This window comes from Sceloporus undulatus, chromosome 6, assembly GCF_019175285.1.
Source record: "Sceloporus undulatus isolate JIND9_A2432 ecotype Alabama chromosome 6, SceUnd_v1.1, whole genome shotgun sequence".
Lineage (NCBI taxonomy): Eukaryota > Metazoa > Chordata > Lepidosauria > Squamata > Phrynosomatidae > Sceloporus > Sceloporus undulatus.
In genome coordinates this window covers 74,109,335-74,128,877 of record NC_056527.1, presented here as the reverse complement: position 1 = coordinate 74,128,877, position 19,543 = coordinate 74,109,335, and the positions used below count along the sequence as shown (strand labels likewise).

At 37.9% G+C, this 19,543-nt stretch overlaps 1 protein-coding gene across 1 annotated transcript; it reads right to left on the bottom strand.

Annotated features, from left to right (window-relative positions):
* Positions 1-1,977: 1,977 nt before the first annotated feature.
* ZNF830 (zinc finger protein 830) lies at positions 1,978-18,602 on the bottom strand (the record flags this gene model as incomplete). The annotated part of the gene is made up of 9 exons (XM_042473598.1): positions 1,978-3,300; positions 6,361-6,437; positions 8,410-8,490; positions 12,338-12,401; positions 13,651-13,741; positions 14,845-15,065; positions 15,718-15,751; positions 17,786-17,900; positions 18,495-18,602. Coding segments are annotated over 9 exons (975 nt in total), but the record flags the coding sequence as incomplete, so codon positions are not given.
* Positions 18,603-19,543: the final 941 nt, after the last annotated feature.

The window sequence follows — 19,543 nt, the reverse complement described above, 5'->3', positions numbered from 1 at the left end:
ATGGACTTGAAGCTCAACACGATACAGCAAAGGACTATTCTTTCATTTTTCTAGATGCTTATGCTCTAGTGGTTAGAATACAGCCATTCTATACAGTGGAGCCTTGGTATACGCTGGAGTTTGGTTCCAAGATCCCCCATGTATAACAAAATCCGTGTATGCTCAAGTCCCATTGAATATAATGACATAGCAAAATGGTGTCCCTTATAAAAAATGGAAAATCAAGGTTTGATAATTGAAATTTATACTTTTTTTGAACATTTTCAAACCGTGTATGCTTGAATCCGTGTATAAAAAATCCATGTACAGTGGTACCCCGGGATACGAATTGATCGCGTTACGAAATTTCCGGGATACGAAAAAGTTAGATTGGAAAAAACTGTTCCGGGATACGAAGGTTTTTTCGGGTTACGAAATTTTTTTCGGCGCGAAATTCAAACGCGCGGCTTTCCAGCGCTAGCGGAAAGCCTTTTTCGGGTTGCAAAATGCATCAGGTTACGAACGGCGCGGCGGAACGAATTAATTTCGTAACCCGAGGTAGCACTGTATAAGAAGGGCTGACTGTACAAAATATGCCCTATTAGTGTTTTAAATAATTATATATTCAGTATGTAGAGATTTAAAATCTGTATCAGATTAGTGGATACACGAGCGGTTGCTGTTTTAACTTTGTGGCTAAGATGCTGGCCAAGTACAATATCTATGATCTGCCAGAAAGCCCAGTCCTTAATTAATAATTAAAGAGTTGACAAAAGTACAGTTAAGTCATAGCGCTTACTAAGAAAAACATTACAATCCAATATGACATTTTAAAGAGTAAATTCACACAGCTACTGCACGATAGCCTTGGAAATTTTTGTTGTACTTTATCCATTGTGCAAAAACTTTGTGTCTTGGTTATTCAACACAAGGTATCACACAAATGGATAATGTATCTCACATAATGTTACAGACTGCCAAAATAAAGCTGCTTCGGGTCTCTTTGGAGGTATGCTATTTAAATGATGCATGGGTCCTAAGAGTCCAGAGGTCGCGCCAAAGCCACACTCCATTCCTAAGCAATGGAGTGCAGCTTTGGTGCAGCTTACAGATTCTTAGGGTGCATGCATCATTTAAATAGCATACCTCCAAAGAGAAGCAGCTTTATTTTGGCAGTCTGTAACAGGCCTCTGTATACAAAGGTTGCCACATCTGGGAAAGGGCAGTGGAGATTGTTATTTATTATGACATTCCATGAACTTAATGAGAATTTTGATGTGCTTTTCACAGAGAAGCCTCCTGTGCCACGTTTGCAAGCTATTTTTTAAACTGAATAAAGTGTCAAACACAATTTCACAAAGCATAACAAACTATATATATCCAGGAAGTAGTAACTAGTTTGTTAGTAGAATAATTAGTCTGAAGGTTAACAAAGAAGATTGGGTTTCAGTAGCTTTGCTGTGGCATGTCCACTTTCAAACTTAATTGTTGCCCCCATTTTATATTGCTTAGGACAGGAGGGTATATTGACCTTCCACAGAGATGAGAAGGAGAAGAAGCTGCAGCATGGAAGTGGAACTTTTTTCCTGTCAAAGGGCCTGAACAGACAGGCCAAAATAAAGCTGCTTTGAGTCACTTTGGAGGTATGCTATTTAAATGATGTATGCATCCTAAAAGGCCAGAAGCTGTGCTAAAGCTGCACTCCAGTCCTTAGGACTGGAATGTGGCTTTGATGCAACTTCCAGCTTCTTAGAATGTATGCATCATTTAAATAGCATACCTCCAAAGTGACCAGAAACAACTTTATTTTGGCCTGTCTGTTTGGGCCCTAAGTTATCATAGGATCAAGTGCTAAACCTGCAAGCAGAGAAAACCAGTATCACAGTATAATCATACATTAAAATATATTTGCATTAATACTGATTAGTATAATCCATAGCAATCTTTCAGGAAAAAGCATTTAATTTAAATTTTAACAAGACTTAAACATTTTAATAATAATAATAATAATATTTTATTTCTATACCGCTATTCCAGCGATTTTAGATATGTTGGTTTCTTCGCTACAGACAAATCCAACCATAGCATTCAAATTGCCTTGGAAATGAATAGCTATTGGTATGCAGAAGTGAAGCAACAGAAATTGATGACTTAGCAATACTATAACACTTCACCTAGGAGTAAATCCATTAACTTTTGAGTAGAAATGTTTATGGCTGTGGCGTTTTGTGGTTTGAAATAGTTAAGATTATGACACAAGCTCAAATTAATTGCTGTAAAAGTATCAGACATTTAATTTTTCACAGTGGCCATTATTCAAGTCTCTATCTTTAATCATTCTAAATGATTCTAGAATATCCAATACTTTGGTTACATCTAAAAGTAACAAAATGGATAGAAATTTCCTTGTGCAATCTGATTTTTCAAATTGAGGAATGGTTTGTGATAAGGCATGGAACCTGAAATCTCTGGAACTGGCCAAATCCCAAACTATAGCAGAAGAAGCTCTACAATTCCCAATCACATCTTATATCCCCACCTAACAGTACAGCATAGTCTGAGACACTCACAGCTGGTGGCTCCATTACTGTTGGAGAGGAGACAACCCCTGTTGGTTTTAACAACAGTATCCTCCATGCCGCATACAGGTGGTAATACAAGCTAGCAAAGTGCTAAATCCCATTCCTAATATAGGTTCAGCATCAGGATAGTTTCCATAACACCTGGAGGAATTGCGGAGGAAGCTGCCATTAAAACCAAGTGCAGTTGCCTCCTCTTCCTCCACAATAATGGAGACATCAGTTGTGCCTGGTCAAAAGTGCTTGGCTGGCACTTGATTAAGTGTTCACCTCACCATGAGGAACATATGCACACTTTTATGGATAGTTTAAAAGATACACCTGATACAAGCAGAGAAACAACTATAAATTTAAATGGGAAAGCAAAAATTCTTTTTTTATAAAAATGGTCTTGCAATTTGATAATATACAAACCTTTCTGTGCTTAAACCAAAGAAGCTTTTTACAATCAGTTTTAATATCTGAAAAATTATTTAAACAAATACTTTACAAAAAGGTGGCTTATGTAAAAAGTCATTACCCCTACAGACCAGGAGATTAAACTCTATTCCAAGGTAATTACAACAAAGTTCCTTTTGCCCTCCAATCCTGAGAGAGCAAGTCCTGCAATTCCTCTTCATCATCACTGCCGATATCATCCTCTTCCTTAGCCTGTGCAGCTCTGAGCATCATAGCTTCTTTTAGTTTATCTTTCATTATATCCTGCCGGTCACGAAGTTGTTCAACACGACGGAAACATTCACTAAGATAAAATAAAAACGTTATTTTGCTTTCCCCCTTGACCAAAGCAAAAAGGTTAACTTATGTATCTTAACATTCAGGGAGACTTTAAGTAGAGTCATCTCATGTATCCTTTTACATTTTTGGACCAACAAAGATGACTTCTCAAAACCAGCATATTCATTTCAAGCCTATGACTATGTTTTTTTAAAAAACACATATGTGCCCATAACTTAAAGAGTTTTTACACACCTAAACTTCTAGTACTTTTCAGACTGCTTTAGTTGCCCTTTTGAGGAGAAATGTTTATTTAAGGCAAATCAGGTAAGCTGTAGTTGCAGTAGGACCAATTATCTGTCATTTTATGTGGTAGTATATGGGGGGGGGGGGATTCCATTTTGCCTTTTCTTATAGAAAAGAACCCTTTACAAATTAACTCCTGTGCACCTGTTGCAAATGCCTTGAGTACTGCACTCATCCATATTTTAGTGCATACACTCAATTCATGCACAGTGTTGGGATGGCCAGTTAGAAATCAGCCAGTACCAACTGAATGGATATTTATTTTATTTTATATGCCTGCTTTCTCCCAAAGTGGGACTGAAGGGAACTTTCAAAGATAATCAGCTAAGAAACCTTAACACTAAAATTTTGAAAAACCATGAAAAATCCCCATATTAAACAATATAAGGAGGTCAACCTAGCCTCCTGTGGAACACTCCCGGCACTCGCTTCTTTCATCTTGCATTCTCCAATTGAGCTGATGCGCTTCAAGAAATCTGCTCACCACAACTGCTGTTCTCATTCAACCTTTTTTAGCCTTCCAAGGAGCACAAGGTTTCCTCTCAAATATTTTAAAGCAAATTATTTTAAGCTACCCCTCAGACAGTATAAAAGCTTAGAATCATAGAATCATAGAATCGTAGAGTTGGAAGAGACCACTAGGGCCATCCAGTCCAACCCCCTGCCATGCAGGAAATCCAAATCAAAGCATCCCTGACAGATGGCCATCCAGCCTCTGTTTAAAGACCTCCAAGGAAGGAGACTCTATCACCCTCCGAGGGAGTGCATTCCACTGTCAAACAGCCCTAACTGTCAGGAAGTTCCTCCTAATGTTCAGGTGGAATCTCTTTTCCTGTTTTTGCTTGTTTTTGCATCTTTTTGTTTTATCCAAAATAAAACTAAACAAACTATTTTCTGTTTCTCAGAACAACCTTTGCCTCAGTTAAGCCTTGCACGTTTGCTTGAATGTAGGTCTGCTCAGATTACCAGTTTTGAACCAAGATCAGAAAACGACAAGCACTGTTTATTACTTTTTTGTAGATCAGTAGGTTGCAATTTAGATATGTGAACCACTGAAGAAACAGTAATCAACAAACATCAGTGAGCATATGTCTAAGTAAATTGTAAAATAATGACAGGTTGCCCATCAAAATGAACTTTATGTTTTCAAGGCTGACAACTAAAAATTAAGAATAGTCAGTCTACAAAGATCCACACAACAGTTATTTTTATGAACCTTCCCCATCACATTTCTTCTGCAAAATAATTTTTAGAAATAGTCTAGTAAAATTTTGACAAAGTATCCCAAATGCTAATCTGATCAAAGATTCTTAGGTGAAAGCCCATCCCTTAGTTTCATGCAGGTATGGCACTGTGTGTATCATGAACACAGCAGATGCAAGGGAGTCACACAGCTGCAAAAGCTCTGGCTGCAAAATTCAGTCTTCTAACCATTTTTCTCCACAACTTAGCACATGTCTATGAACACATAAACTTCTAGCTCTTACAAAATAAATAGTTTAATATATGGACAATGTCTACTGAAATTTCAGAAGCAAAATTACTTTCTGAATAACATTTCCAGATGATGGGATTTCTATGTGATGTATAGCTTTAGGCCTAACCATGATTAAAACATAAAATGGCTTGGGCCCAGGGTATCTAGAGGACCGCCTCTTCCCATATATTCCGCCCCGCACACTCAGATCATCTGGACAGCTGTGTTTAAGCGTGCCAGAGGCAAGGTTAATATCTACATCAAAGAAGGCCTTTACCATCCTGGCCCCTAACCTCTGGAACTCGCTACCAGCCGAGCTCCGTGCTGCCCCCTCCTTAGCCCAATTTAGGAAAGGATTGAAGACCCTACTATTTGAGCAGGCATTCTCCTAACACCTACCCCGACTATGCTTTGTTCCTCCCCCTTGCCAGTGTGGCCGCTGGCAGAATTGTGTTTTTAATCTGTATTTAATTATGTATCATGTATTGTATTGATGTTGTAAACCGCCCTGGTATTTGATAGGGCGGTATATAAATAAACATTTTATTTATTTATTTATTATAAAATGATACTGCAAATCTGCTTAATATATGTAAGCTACAGAATTTAGGTTCCTGGGCAAAGAATTTTGATTTGTTAACTAAGCACAATGCACACCATCATGTCCATAGACATGCGCTAATTCACCATACTCCTGGAAATTATTTTAACCTTCTATATCTATTTTAAAATGCCATCCTAGCAATTTTTATTACAAAGGAAGGCATACATCCAACAAACAAATATAAGCCCGAAAAACCCACAAAAAAACCACAAATATAAATACAATTTAGAACCGTAAAACTCCTCATACGTTATTGTGTGACTTCTCTCAGTTACACTCTTTTAAACATTTAAGACAGATATAGTAAAAGAAACAAACATACACTGGCCAAATCAGAGGCATGATTAAAGTTTTTCATTACATTAAGGCCCAGAACAATCCAGTTTCTTGCCACATTCAGTGCATAGTGTTTAGATGATACACACTCCAAATGCAGGCAGAAACCACACTGACACTGTGTCTTCCCAAAAGAACCAGGCAAAAAAGGAGCAGAAAATCTACTCCTTTTCGGTGGCCCGGTTCAGAAACACGGCAGCAGCCCGAATTGGGGCCTGGCACATGTGGCTGCAGCACAAACAGTGCCACAGCAGTCCTTTTGGCCTGTCTGTTTCGGTCCTATGCCACTGCTTAACATTAATACACTTTTGAGAAGTCCTATTCTCAAATAGCTTTTGGAACTCAAGTTATAATCTACTTACATCTGCTCATCAATTTCTCCAATCTGACGGTCAAGTCGCCCTTCTTCATCTTCCTCAGCTACTATAGCTTCAGAAATCTATCTCAAAACAAAACAAAACAAAACCAGTTACATGGTACAGACCAATTTTAGAATCCACTTTGTGGGGCTGTTTTCCCTCAGCAGAATCTCTTTAGCCAGTATTCAATAATTCCATTAGTAGCAACATTTATGTAGACCTTCAGATGTTGTTGGAGTGAAACCAATAGCAAGGGAACATGGGAGTGGCAGTCCCATCCATTCCCCATCCCTGATCTACAAAACCTTAAGATGTTTTAGCAACATGAACATTGTTACTGATAATGATTTAAGAATTCTGTTAGCATGTATTTCCATCACCTCTTATCTGTAAAACATATTTTAATTTGCCATTTTTTTCAGCATATACTATCCCAAACTTAGGTGTCTTGGAGATGTCATGCAACCAGAAGTCAACATCTAACCAGGAAGAGTGCTTACACATCAGTAATGTTCCCCAAATGGGTCTGTCACTGATCTTGTATGAATATCCGCAGTGTTTATAGTACCAAGTATATTTTGAAATAGTATGACTGTTATACAGCAGTTTTCTTAATTCATGGGAAATGTTCTGCAACACCAGGCTTTAGCAGCAAAAACCACAACTGAAGTTGCTGGATGCTCACCTTCACAGCATATACTACAAATTATTTTTTTAAGTACTTTGTTGCAACATAGTTTAATTTAAAGAGTTGGCCACCAGATTTATCTAAGAGTAAACGTGGAAAGGCAAAATTCAAAATAAAACTGTTAATCCAACTCAAGGACAGAAAACAACTGTAAGAGCAGAAACAAACTGAGATCTTGCAGGGTACCTATGATGGCTCAACTACAGTGACAAGAAGAAAAAATCTGTGGGTACAGCAGGGGTAAGGGGAGAGAGACAAAATCAACAGTAATGGGGAGAGGGGGACGGCTGATAGCTTTCTGCAATGCCTGGTTTCTGGGGAGGTGAGATCTGTGGAGGCAAGGCACTTTGGGACAGCTGGCCTGGACAATCTCCTGTCCCATGGTACAGACAGGGAGCTGGCAGCCTTTCCCTCCCAGTGAATGCAGCTCTAGGAAAAGTGCAACTATTTGGGTATACAGTATAAGCAGAAACCACCAACTGGATTCTGGTCATAGAATTTGGAATAAAATAACAGACTAAGGGGCTAAACAGACCAGCAAGAAACGCCAGCATTGGGGTGGAGTGGGGGCATGGTGACCGCCCGCCCATCGCCTGCCTTATCTCTGCCCATCACACAGACCGACCAACCCCACAACAAGCTGTGTCAAATCACTTTTTGGTGCAGCGTTTAAGACAGGCTGCACCAAAGAAACATGGAAAAACCGCTGCAGCAGCAACAACAGCAAAGGCATCCCTTTGCTGCTCTAAAAAGGAATTGCGTTTTGCTGGTCCTTTTTGGCATGACACACCCGTGGCGTGCAATTGCTGCGGCCCAATCTGGTGCTGAAAGGGACAGTGTCAAGCTGCTTAGGGACCGTCTGTTTTGCCACTAAGTTTAGCAGATGCATTTTACTTTTATCAAGTATAATGTACCAAAGTTTAACAAATGGGAAACTGTCAAAAGTGTGGTTACCTGGGGAGGGGGGAATTCTCACAGGAAATTTCCTTCAATTGAGGCCACCAACACAAGTCAAAACTCCAAAGAAGCAATTATAAACTAACAAACAGGATTGACAGAAGGAGACAACATAGTCTTACAGCATATATTCCATGCAGGGTATGTTGACAGATTTTTTTTAAAAAAAAATAGCAACTACAGTATAAGGATATGCCTTTAATTTTTGTGCAGCGTTGTGATATTAAATCTCTTATCTCCGTTATTTGAAGACAGAGAGAATGCAGATACATTATAAAATGAATTTAACTGACAAAGCAAATCATCCAGTCAGGAAATATGGATGCCATATTCAGCAGTATTGCCAAATTCCAGTACTGTGTATAAATACATTTGGGAGCAATGCAAAGGCAAGAGTACTAACTCACTGTATTGACTTGTCGTATAGCTTTCTGGAATTCATCCCATTCTTTGTCCATTTGATCCTTTGGAGCATCAACTTTTCGCACCTAGGGAAACAAAAAAATGCTTCTGTTCATGGAGAGCTGTGCTCCTCTTTTTACCAACAATGTGTTTTAATCCATTACTGAGCAAAGCAAAAGTTTTCACACAGTTGTTCATGTATTGGAGGAAACGGCTCATCTAGACAATTCACAGCTTTATATGAAGATTCACTGCAGAACAAAATATCTGAATGAAGGCAAGGCAAGCTAGGTATATGAACAAGAACAGGAACTGGTTAGAGATATGAGATGTTAAGAATAATATGATATTTTAAAAACTGAGAATTTCTAAATAGCAAGGAATATGGATCTTATAAATCATTAATAGAGTATTCTGACATGGGATGGTTTTAAAACAACTTACCTTAACCAAAGTCTTGGTTCTTAGCAGGAACAATACAGCAACACCATCACCATCACTGTTATTTAAACTATGCATAGTAGTCATTTCACACTTTTACAAGATTTGGCTAAAATGACAGAGGCCAAAGAAGAACAGAGGCACATCTGCTTGCAATGGAAAGAAAGAGTCTCTGGATAACTGAAAGGGATGAAACCCTACTTCCTCCATATTTGTTACTGCATCCATAACAAATTGCAAAGGATACATTATGAAGCGACACAGAGAGAAGAAGTAGGGAGAAATATGTATTCACTGTGTGCTAGGCAGAAAGGGGAGAATGCATTTGAAGCTGCCAAATCCTATAATGTAGAAAACAGGTAACAGATTCCTCCATAGTGCAGTAGCAGTGCAATTCTCAGCATACAGATCTTGTTTTCCAAATGTCTTCACGTCTAGTCTTTAGAAGTGAAGAGTAACCCTACACTCCTGTTGGATGGGGGGAACAACATGAACATGAGGATGAGATACAGCATTTACCCAAGGCCACATAGCAAGTTGATTCACACATCTGAAGGCAGATCTGAATCAGGGGCTTCCTTTACTCAAAACACTTTTTATTTTATTTCAATCCTACTTTCAACTACTGTACAAATGGGACTCAAAGTGGTTTACAATCAAAAAGAATTCAGTTAAAACATAAAATGAATAAAAGAATGTGGAAAATTGAAAAAACACCATGGGTATGTTTTGAGTGAGATTTCCTGCACAGCAGAGGGTCGGACTGGATGGCCCTTGTGGTCTCTTACAACTCTATGATTCTAAGAAAATATACACCCACTCAATTAAAAGCCCATTCTACAGCAACTGAGGACTGTTCCTAAAGACCTGCCTGAAGAAAAATGGATGCCTGCCTGCAGAAAGCATATCATAGAAACATTGTTCCAGTATGGGGAATCAAAAGGAGAAAGCAATCACATGTATGGAGCAAGAGCAAGAGACTTGACTTTCCCTGACACCCTTTACACTTGTTATGCTTGCCATCAATTCATGGCCCCTCAGCTTCCCCATCCATTTTCACCTCATTCCTTTCAACTGCCCGCTCCTGTTTACTGGAGTGAGAATAATTCCAAGTGGCATGCAGAGCAGATTAAGGAGGAGTAGGTCATGTAAACCAGTGGTGAGATGAACAGATGTGTGAAGCTGCAGGTCTCCTGTTTCTCTAGTACAGGAGTTCCTAACCTGTGCTCCGCAGAGCCCTTAGGGCTCCTCATGCACTTCCCAGGTGCTCCACTACTGCTCCAGGAAAATTACAATCCATCCCATCTTCCTTCCCTACCCCAATAGCATTACTCCTGAACACCATTAACTTGTAAGGCATAGGGTAGGCCTCTTAGGGGCTCTGCCATAGAAACCAATTCTAAAAAGGGCTCTGCAAGTCAAAAGCGTTGGGAACCCCTGCTCTACTAGACTCCAGAAGGTCATGAGCATCAAGACAGATATAATAATCAAGAGCAAGGAATACCACTGAGCTACAACAGTTCCATTCTGTTCAATCCACTGGATTTAACCCACAATAGCTAAATCTCTCATTTAGGCATTCTACATATTATATAGGATACACTGGATAGCAGGATGCAAGATGGTACATCAGGGAGAAGTAATTTCTTTTATCGCATGTAAGAAATTGCAAGTAATATCTTTAATGTGAAGGAGCATCCAAAATCACATGCCAACCTCACTGCCAAGCTGATCTCATCACATAGGCCAAAATTTTATCACTTTTCTTCTGCACAATGTGTAGATCTGCTCTTGGACAACAGCAGAACAGAGACATAAAACCACATGCCTATACATGCTACTTAACATTGTATGGTCAAGGATGTTTATAGGAATAAATAGGAAAGACATGATATCTCTGCTCAGACGATTTACAATTACATGCATAGATTTTATACAATTTATTATATCTCCACTAGTTAAGGGAGAGAGAAGGATATACTAATGTCTCCAAACTAATCTTGCCAATTCCTTCTCTCTTGCTTCAGAGACTCTGTTATAAATGGTGTTCAGACACCTTCCCACCCATCCTTGAAAACATAAGGGCTAGAAACATGTTCTCCTTGTTTATTTTAGGATACAATGCTCTCAATTTTCTGCACCCAGTACTGAATCTCTGTGATTCTGCAAAGCTTCCATAAAAATGCTGAACAGATAAAGCCCTGCTTGCAAATTATAAGCAGTCAGAACAAAATTACAGCTACTCATGTTTCTGTTGTTAAAATCAAGAAAACGTTACTTTGGGTACAATATATACTGGGGAAAACAATTTATGGCCCCACAAATTGTTGGATTACAACTCTCATCATTCTTAACCAGTAGCTAAACTACAGCTGATGAGAACTACAGTCCAACAATATTAGAAGGCTACAACTTACACAGCCCTGATCTAGATAACACTTCTGAAATGAGATTACTAGCTAGCATGTGACTACTGGAAGGCGGGGATCCTCACAGTAAATTTCCTTCAACTGAAGCCACTAACACAGACCAAAACTCCAAAGGAGCAATTATAAAGGAGCAATGGAGCCCTGGTGGCGCAGTGGTTAAATGCCTGTACTGCAGCCATTCACTCGAAACCACAAGGTTGTGAGTTCAAGACCAGCAAAAGGGCCCAAGCTTGACTCAGGCTTGCATCCTTCTGAGGTCACTAAAATGAGTACCCAGGCTGTTGGGGGCAAATTAGCTTACTTGCTGTTCACCGCTATGATCTTTGGAATAGCGGTATATAAATAAAACAAATTATTATTATTAATTATTAAACCAGCAGACTGGATCGTACATGTTTACTGCTTTAAGACTTCAAAAACAAAGGCTATTTCTTCATTATGGACAGTTTATAAGTAATTCTAAGATGTTTGTCTTCATTTGCACCACTGGTACCACATAAGAGAAGAAACATCAAAATTCAGCTAGCTGTACAGATGGGGAGGTAATTTGTAAGTGACTGAACCAACTGTTTAAAACTTTTCATCACTATGCTCTCCAGTCATCAACAAACCCAGAGACAGAACTATGTTAAAGTCTGAACTGCTAGCAGGAATATGCCTGCAAGCATAATGTTGCAAAGAGACATCTAACACAAACTTATGAAAAACAGCTGAAAATGTTACTACAGAAAACTAAATTGTTTATGGAAAGACACCAAGAAGCATTTTAATGATTGCTCTAACTGAATATCACATCTACACAATCTGAGTCAGCTGGATTTAAAGACATTTACTGTGGTTTTAAATAGATGAGATGGACCATTCAACAATTATTATAAATATTGTTACTGAATTTTAAACTGTTTTGTGTTTTCATAGTACAACCGCCTTATTTTAGCATGTCTTCACTTACAGTTCTATGGTAGTTATTTTTATTTATGTTATGTAAGTTGCCTTGCAGCCAAGCCATGGAAGAAGTACAAGACCTAAGTCAAATAAACCAATGAACAGCACAACTACTTACTTTTGCATCGACTTCAGGATCATCAAAAAATCCCTCTGGCAAGGCCTCTGCAGTGTTTTCTCTCCTGAAATGATAAGGGGACAGCTAATGCTTACCGTGTCAATTTTAACACTTTCAAAATAGTAGATTTAACTATTTCAAAACAGTAAATGAAATGCCAGAGTAAATAATGCAATGCCATCTAGGGTGGAAGGAGAAGAAAAGCCAACATAAAAGGAAATAGTATTAATAACATTGATTATACAGCTAAGTTTAATTATCCCAGCCTTCCAATATCATCATCCTGCCTTTCTACTGAAATTAGGACTCAGGGTGGCTTACAATTTCAAGTAAAACAGCTCAAAAGAAACAAAAAGTGAACATTAAAATAGGATTAAACTTTTGATAATATTTAAATAAAGTAAAACTAATTTAAAAAGATTTAAAAAAATAACAAGCTATTTAAACTGTTCAGTCTAAAACAATACAATTGTTTGTATTGATGCAATTCTTTAAAATCTTTCTATCTGAAAAGTCAGCAGGAATAAATAGGTCTCTACCTGTCCATGAAAAACTGTAGGGAGCAGGGCATCCTAGAAAGAGACTCCAGAGTTCAGCGGTATCTACCAAGAAGTTCCTGCAACATGTGATGGTGGAGGAACTGACAGAAGGGCCTCTCCTGATGATCTCTGGGCCCAAGGCGGCTCATATAGGGAGATACAGTCTGCTAGATAGCTTGGACCAAAGTTATATGGTATATGAAGCTATATATATAGGGCTTTATAGGTCATCGCCAGCATTTTGAATTGTGCCAGAAACAAACTGGCAACCAGTGGAGCTGTTTTAACAGAGGAGTAGTATGGTCCCTGGAATCTGCCCCAGTTAACACTTTGCCTGCAGCTCTTTGTACATTTCAACCTAGGGGCCAATACAAGTTAAAGAAATAGCCACAAGTTATTATAATCTGAGGTACTGGTCTCCTGAAAATAAGCAATTTACTTCAGAAAAAAAATTAAAAGTGTTTAAATTGGAAACATCTCATCAGATTATGACTTTAAAAACAACACCAATATGCTTGATGTAACATCAATTATGTAGCATTCTAACATTGATTATGTGAGAACCCAGGCACATTTATTTTCTTTCATTCAACAAAATAAAACAAATTGAAGTGCTGTTGTCTAGAATCAGTCAGAAGACATACACAAGACAGATTTAAGCACTTTTCCTCCTTTTAACCTAGTACATTGTGAAGACACACTTCTTTCTCTTTCTTTTCTGTTTCACTCCAAATATGTCTTCTGTGAAATTTTTTTTACGAAGGATACATTTACCTTTCCATAAACTTTTCTTGTGTTTCTGCTTTCTGTATAGAGCCAGAATGGGAGACCAGAGGTGCAGCTAAAGCTTTGTTATCTAAGTGGTCTGCAAAAGAAAGGCACAAAAAAGTAGATAAATGAAGCACTGCCTGAATAATATGCTCAAGACCTGAAAGTTTAAGATATATCAATTCCAAGCAGAATAAAATAAAGAGACTGACTAAGAAGGATGAACAGCAATAGGTTAAGTCTAATAACTATTTCACACAAAGCAAAATTTACATAAAGTCTGACACTCTGTAGACACTTAACTTTAGAACTCTGGAGTCAGTGGACATCTGAGTAACTGTAGCAATGACTGCTAGCTTTAGTGGTTTGTGAACAACTGGACAATTTCAGGAGGATAAGTCTATCTAAAGCTATTAGCCACGTCCAGTAAAGAGAAGCCCCATGCACAGAAGCAATATTCTTCTGAAGCTCAAATGTGGTGGCAAACAAGGCTACTGTTTCCATGCTCCTCGTACGAATTTCTCCAGTGGGGATCTAATTGGCTTTGGCTGGAAACAGAATTGTGTTCTAGATCTTAGGCAATTCCTGCATTCATAAAATGTAACTGAAAACATGTATATGTCATTATAGTTTCTATTATTTACAATTAGGTATTGTTGTATCTAGTCTCTAGACATGTATCTGCTACTGTTAAAAGCAGCATAGCTTGCTGCTAATATTATCAATAGCAAATTCTTTTGAAATGTGTAGCCATCTAATGCACACATATGATACAAAGGAAATGACCAGACTAATGTAACATAGTAATACAGCGCACCCACGTAAAAGAAAGGACCACTGTACCTACATAAATTTGAAAAGGGAGAGTGATAAATGAAAATTAAACCAATCATCTGGCTTGTATCAAGTCAGAAGCCATGAAATATATGGTTGTTGTTTCTTATCTATAAAATATTTAGAGTTCCCATATTGTGTTGTGTGTTATTTGCTTTCAAGTCCGACCAATGGTGACCCTAAGGTGAACTTATCATGCGCGTTTCTTCAGAGAAGGTTTGCCATTACCATCCCCTGAAGCTGAATGCGTGTGACTTGCCCAAGATCAACCAGTGAGTTTTCATGGCCAAGCCGGAATTTGAACCCTGATCTCCAGAGTCACAATCCAACACTCAAACTACTAAACCACACTAGCTCACATATTACCTGATGATAAAGTAGTAACAGCATCAGATTTCTGAGTAGATGCTGGAGTCACTGTATCCTGAACTGTGGGTTGTGAAGCGCTATCGTCACTGATTTCTTTTGGTGTTTCATCTGTGTTTTCCTCTTCCTCTCCATAGTCTCCTAATAATAAGCCACAGGCTGAAGGTTTTGGACTTTCTACTTCTACTTGTTCAGTTTTGCTAAAAAAATCTTTTGGCAGCCTAAAAAAGAAAGATAAACCATTTTTCAAAAATTATTCACAGTACAAGTCAAAATAATAATAATTTAAATAAAAAATAAACAACCCACAACCCACCACCATTTCAGGCACTTCAACTGCAATAGTGTCTGCCTTTTCCTTTGAAAGCAAGACACTCCCAATGCCTATAGTTGTAAAAGAGATCTGTGACATAGCAAGGACTGCAGAATCCATCACGTAATGCTCTGAATCCAGACTACAATGTCTAAAACTTCAAGTGTTCTGAGCCACAACTTTGCAAATTTCAAAGGTGCAAGGAAATTGTATTACTGAGAGTAAAAGTGAAAAGGCTGAACTCTCAAATGTGAGTATAAACGCAATTTATTCCCAACCACATGTCATATTCCTCTATAAGGCAATACACACAAAAAGAGCTATAATGATGGAGGCTGCTTCCAATAGGTTCCCCTCAGAGAAAAAGTGATTTTCTCTTAAATTTCTCCCAAAGCAATGTTGCAAGCCACAGCATATGAATCTCAAGGTAACCTTGCTTTGAAAACCATTCCCTCTGCAGAATGACCCTGTATAATTGATTAAGAAAAAAATTATCTATGTCCTTTAACTATGAAAAAAGGAGACACATAAAAAGGAAACTAACAAAATGTCCAACTTACCCAGAGGGAACAACTTGTGGATGATCACTAGAGTCTGAAAAACAGATATTTGTCAGATATTAATCAATATCAAAATCAACATCCATGCGAACTTCTCTGCTTTTATTTGAGTAGTTTATCATTAGTGATCAGTATACACAAACAAAATGTACAAAAGCTCTTCAAATAAAACAGTCAGGAAGAATTTAAACTAATCCAGCAATATGAGATTTATCAAAACTGCAACCAAATCAAATAATGTTAACAAGCTTTATGTAATTGCTGCAAGAGCTTATTAGGAGACCAAAGGAGTCTGCTCCATGTGATAAAGAAGCCAGAAGAAAATGAAGCATTAGGAATAGGGTTTTTAATTCACTTGAGGCATCCCTAGAGTGCTGCATTGACAAGTCGAATCAACTTGACAAACAAAGTTACATTGACAATTGAGTCAACAGGATCCCAAACCTAACTTACAAAGAGGTCAAAGAACGTCATGCCATTTTTCAAATAAAATCTCTTACCGATAAAAGAATTTCTAACTTCTCCAAAAATAGTACTTAAAAATAAAAAGCTGTTTTAAAATAAATTGCTCTTGTGTGTTTTCAAGATGTTTCCTAATTAATTCTTAATTTTATGCCAGTCTGTTTTGCACTGAACTCTCTTGGTTGCAAATATTTTGTTTGTATACCAACCCACAGTATAAGGCCTTAAAATATATGTTAATTAGCTTGGCCTGGATCCAGATTAATTTATAGTAGTTCTATGATAGATTCCACTGAAATTTATGTAAAAAGTGAAATCACGCCCACCTAATATTAATGCATCTCAAATTAAACAAAGTTTAGATCTAATATATAAACTGATACCACAAATCAAGATGTAAAATAGGTGGAAAAAATGAGGCCCTCCAAATGTTGTTGGACTACAACTCCCAGCATTCATCACCAATGAGAGCTATGACCAGGGCTAATTATAGTTGCAGATCCAAAAGTCAAGACTACTATACTTTGTTCATTCTTGTTTCAAAACCACTTAAAAAGCAGCAGCAGTAACATCTTCTTCCATATCAGTTCACAATTTCCTTCAGGATACAAAACAGTGTTCTTCAGGCAAGTAAATTGAGATTTACTAAATCTGTCGGTGGTTGGAGGCAAAACTTGTTGTGTGCGTGTGTGAAAAGTGGTTCATAGATATATGCAAGCACTGGAAACCATCAAAAATAGATTTGCAGTAATCTTCAAACTATAAATAGCTATAAGCTGCAATTTTACTGTGACATATCCTGAAGTTTCTGCTAATCAGCTTAACTAAACCAGATTAGCAATTAATGTAGATTAAGCACCTTCTCTATACATATACATTATTTGTTTTAGTGGTTTAGCATGTGACTATAGCATCTGAATATATTCCATTCTTTCATCAAAAGAAAGAAGTTCTATGCTAGTAATGCTTTTTTACTTCATGGTACTGTTATCTTATAGCAGGGAATTTAAGTAGTAGCAGCAATGGCTCAGGTCTATGGAAGAAAACTAGTGATCATCACCTACCTGATGATTTACAAAGACTACTGTGAATATTATACTGACAATTCCAGAAATCATGGTTCTTGCATGATTCTGCATGTCTCTTGCATGGTTACTCTCAACACTAATTTTTTCTCACTCCTAGCAAGTAGTAAGCTGATTTACAACTATCAAACACTACATGTCACTCATGTTACCATTCCAGAAAGATTCAAATGCATATGCCTTCTTTTGTTGATTCCTCACACCCCTCACACCATGGGATGGGGGAGGAAAGAGCCACAGAAAAGCTGCTATTTTTTCCACGCCAAACACAGGCCTGTTACAGACAGCCAAAATAAAGCTGCTTTGAGTCACAGTGTAGGTATGGTGTTTCAATGATGCATGCATCCTAAGAGTCCAGGAGTCGTACCAAAGCCATGCACTAGACTGGAGCGTGGCTCTGGTGTGGCTTCTGGACTCTTAGGATGCATGCATCATTGAAACACCATACAGTACCTCCACTGTGACTCAAAGCAGCTTTATTTTGGCTGTCTGTAACAAGCTACAGTGTTACTTTTCCATACCTTTTGCTTTCTTCTGTTCTGGAGACTCTGTATTTGTAGATTTTCTTTTGAGAGAAGATGAAGTATTGGGAATGGGTCCGGGTGTTGATTGTTTAAGTTTTAACTGTTCAAGTTTCTAGGGAAAAGAATTACAAACTACATGTTAGTGTATTGAAACTACACAATATATAAAAAAGGAAATGTTACAACATAGCATATTCTTCACAAATAAATATCATTGGCAAGAGTATGAACTAGCATAATTGAAGAAAGCCTGGCAAATAATTTTAAATAACCAGGGAGTTATCACAAAAATTTTTACACAGAATATGAAGTAAGTTGACATTTTCTAATGTAACCCATCCCTTTAAGGCAAGTATTTTTAATTACAAAATATGGCAACTAAATTTTGAGATCATTCCAAATCTCATATTAAAATTGTTCAAGATCAGGTTTCTGTACTTTCCAAATAAATAAAATACAACAACAATTAGAGCACACAATCCATCTGAGAAAGTAAATGATGGGACTGGTTGAGGCTTAGTTGTTTAGCATAGATCCACTAACACAAACAGGACTTGAGCCATGATTGATCTCAGTCCCAAAGATTTTCAGACCGTCTGTCCTAAAAATCTAAACCCCTGCATACAAAATCAACAGTTACTATTTGTATAATATGATACATAAAGCTAAGAATATGCTGTCACAAAATATCAGACATGTTTCTTACCTCCTTGTGCTGCTTCCCAAGAACATGTGTTTGCCACAACAATTCGCTCTTCACAGAGACATTGCACAGAGAGCAGCTTAGGTTCCCCAGACTGTTATATGTAGCATTTATACGTTAAGGAAATAAATACAAAAATAATCTACCTCGCAAAGCTGTCATTTTGGGCTATGTTACACTTTGAGCATTGTTATGAAAGACAGTGTTTAAAAAAACACACACAATACAAACTTTAAAAAATGGCCCAAAGTAGATGTTAAGATATTTTATAATTATTGGCCTAAAATTGTGTTGGAACTGATGTTTATCTCAAAGCAAAGTCCAGACTAGAGTAGACCTACTACATCAATGGGATTTACCTACATGTTGACTCACCACTCAACAACTGATTGTTGAGCGGTGTAACCAACAGGATGTCAGCTGTTATCTCTTATCTTAAAAATACAAAAAATGTATTTAAAGATACAAGCCATTCCTCATGGACTTATATGATTCAAGAAATCCAGCCTCATAGCAATCATTGCTGTGTAATATTCACTTTTTCAAAACAAGCTAATCACTGTTCCAAAACTTTATGCTGCCAGAAAAAAACAAGCAGAGATTTCAGCACTGGACTATGTCTCTGGAGACCAGGGTCCAATTTCCCACTCAACCATGGAAACCCAATGGGTGACCCTGGGCAAGTCACACTCTCTAAGCCTCAGGGGAAGGTGATGGTAAACTTCCTCTGAATGATGACCATCTGTCAGGGATGCTTTGATTTGGATTTCCTGCATGGCAGGGGGTTGGACTGGATGGCCCTTGCAGTCTCTTCCAACTCTATGATTCTATGAATCTTGCCAGGAAAACCAGGTGATAGGTTTGCCTTAGGGTTTCCCTAAGTCGGAAATGACTTGAAGGCACACAACAACAGCCTGATTAAAGCCAATGATTTAGTGTATATCCTTGAGTGAGACAGAAACAGCAACATTTCTACTTAGCCTTTGCTACTAGAAAACACAGCCTTTCAGAGAGATTTCCGAGCTTAAACGCAGGTACAGGAAAAGGGATTG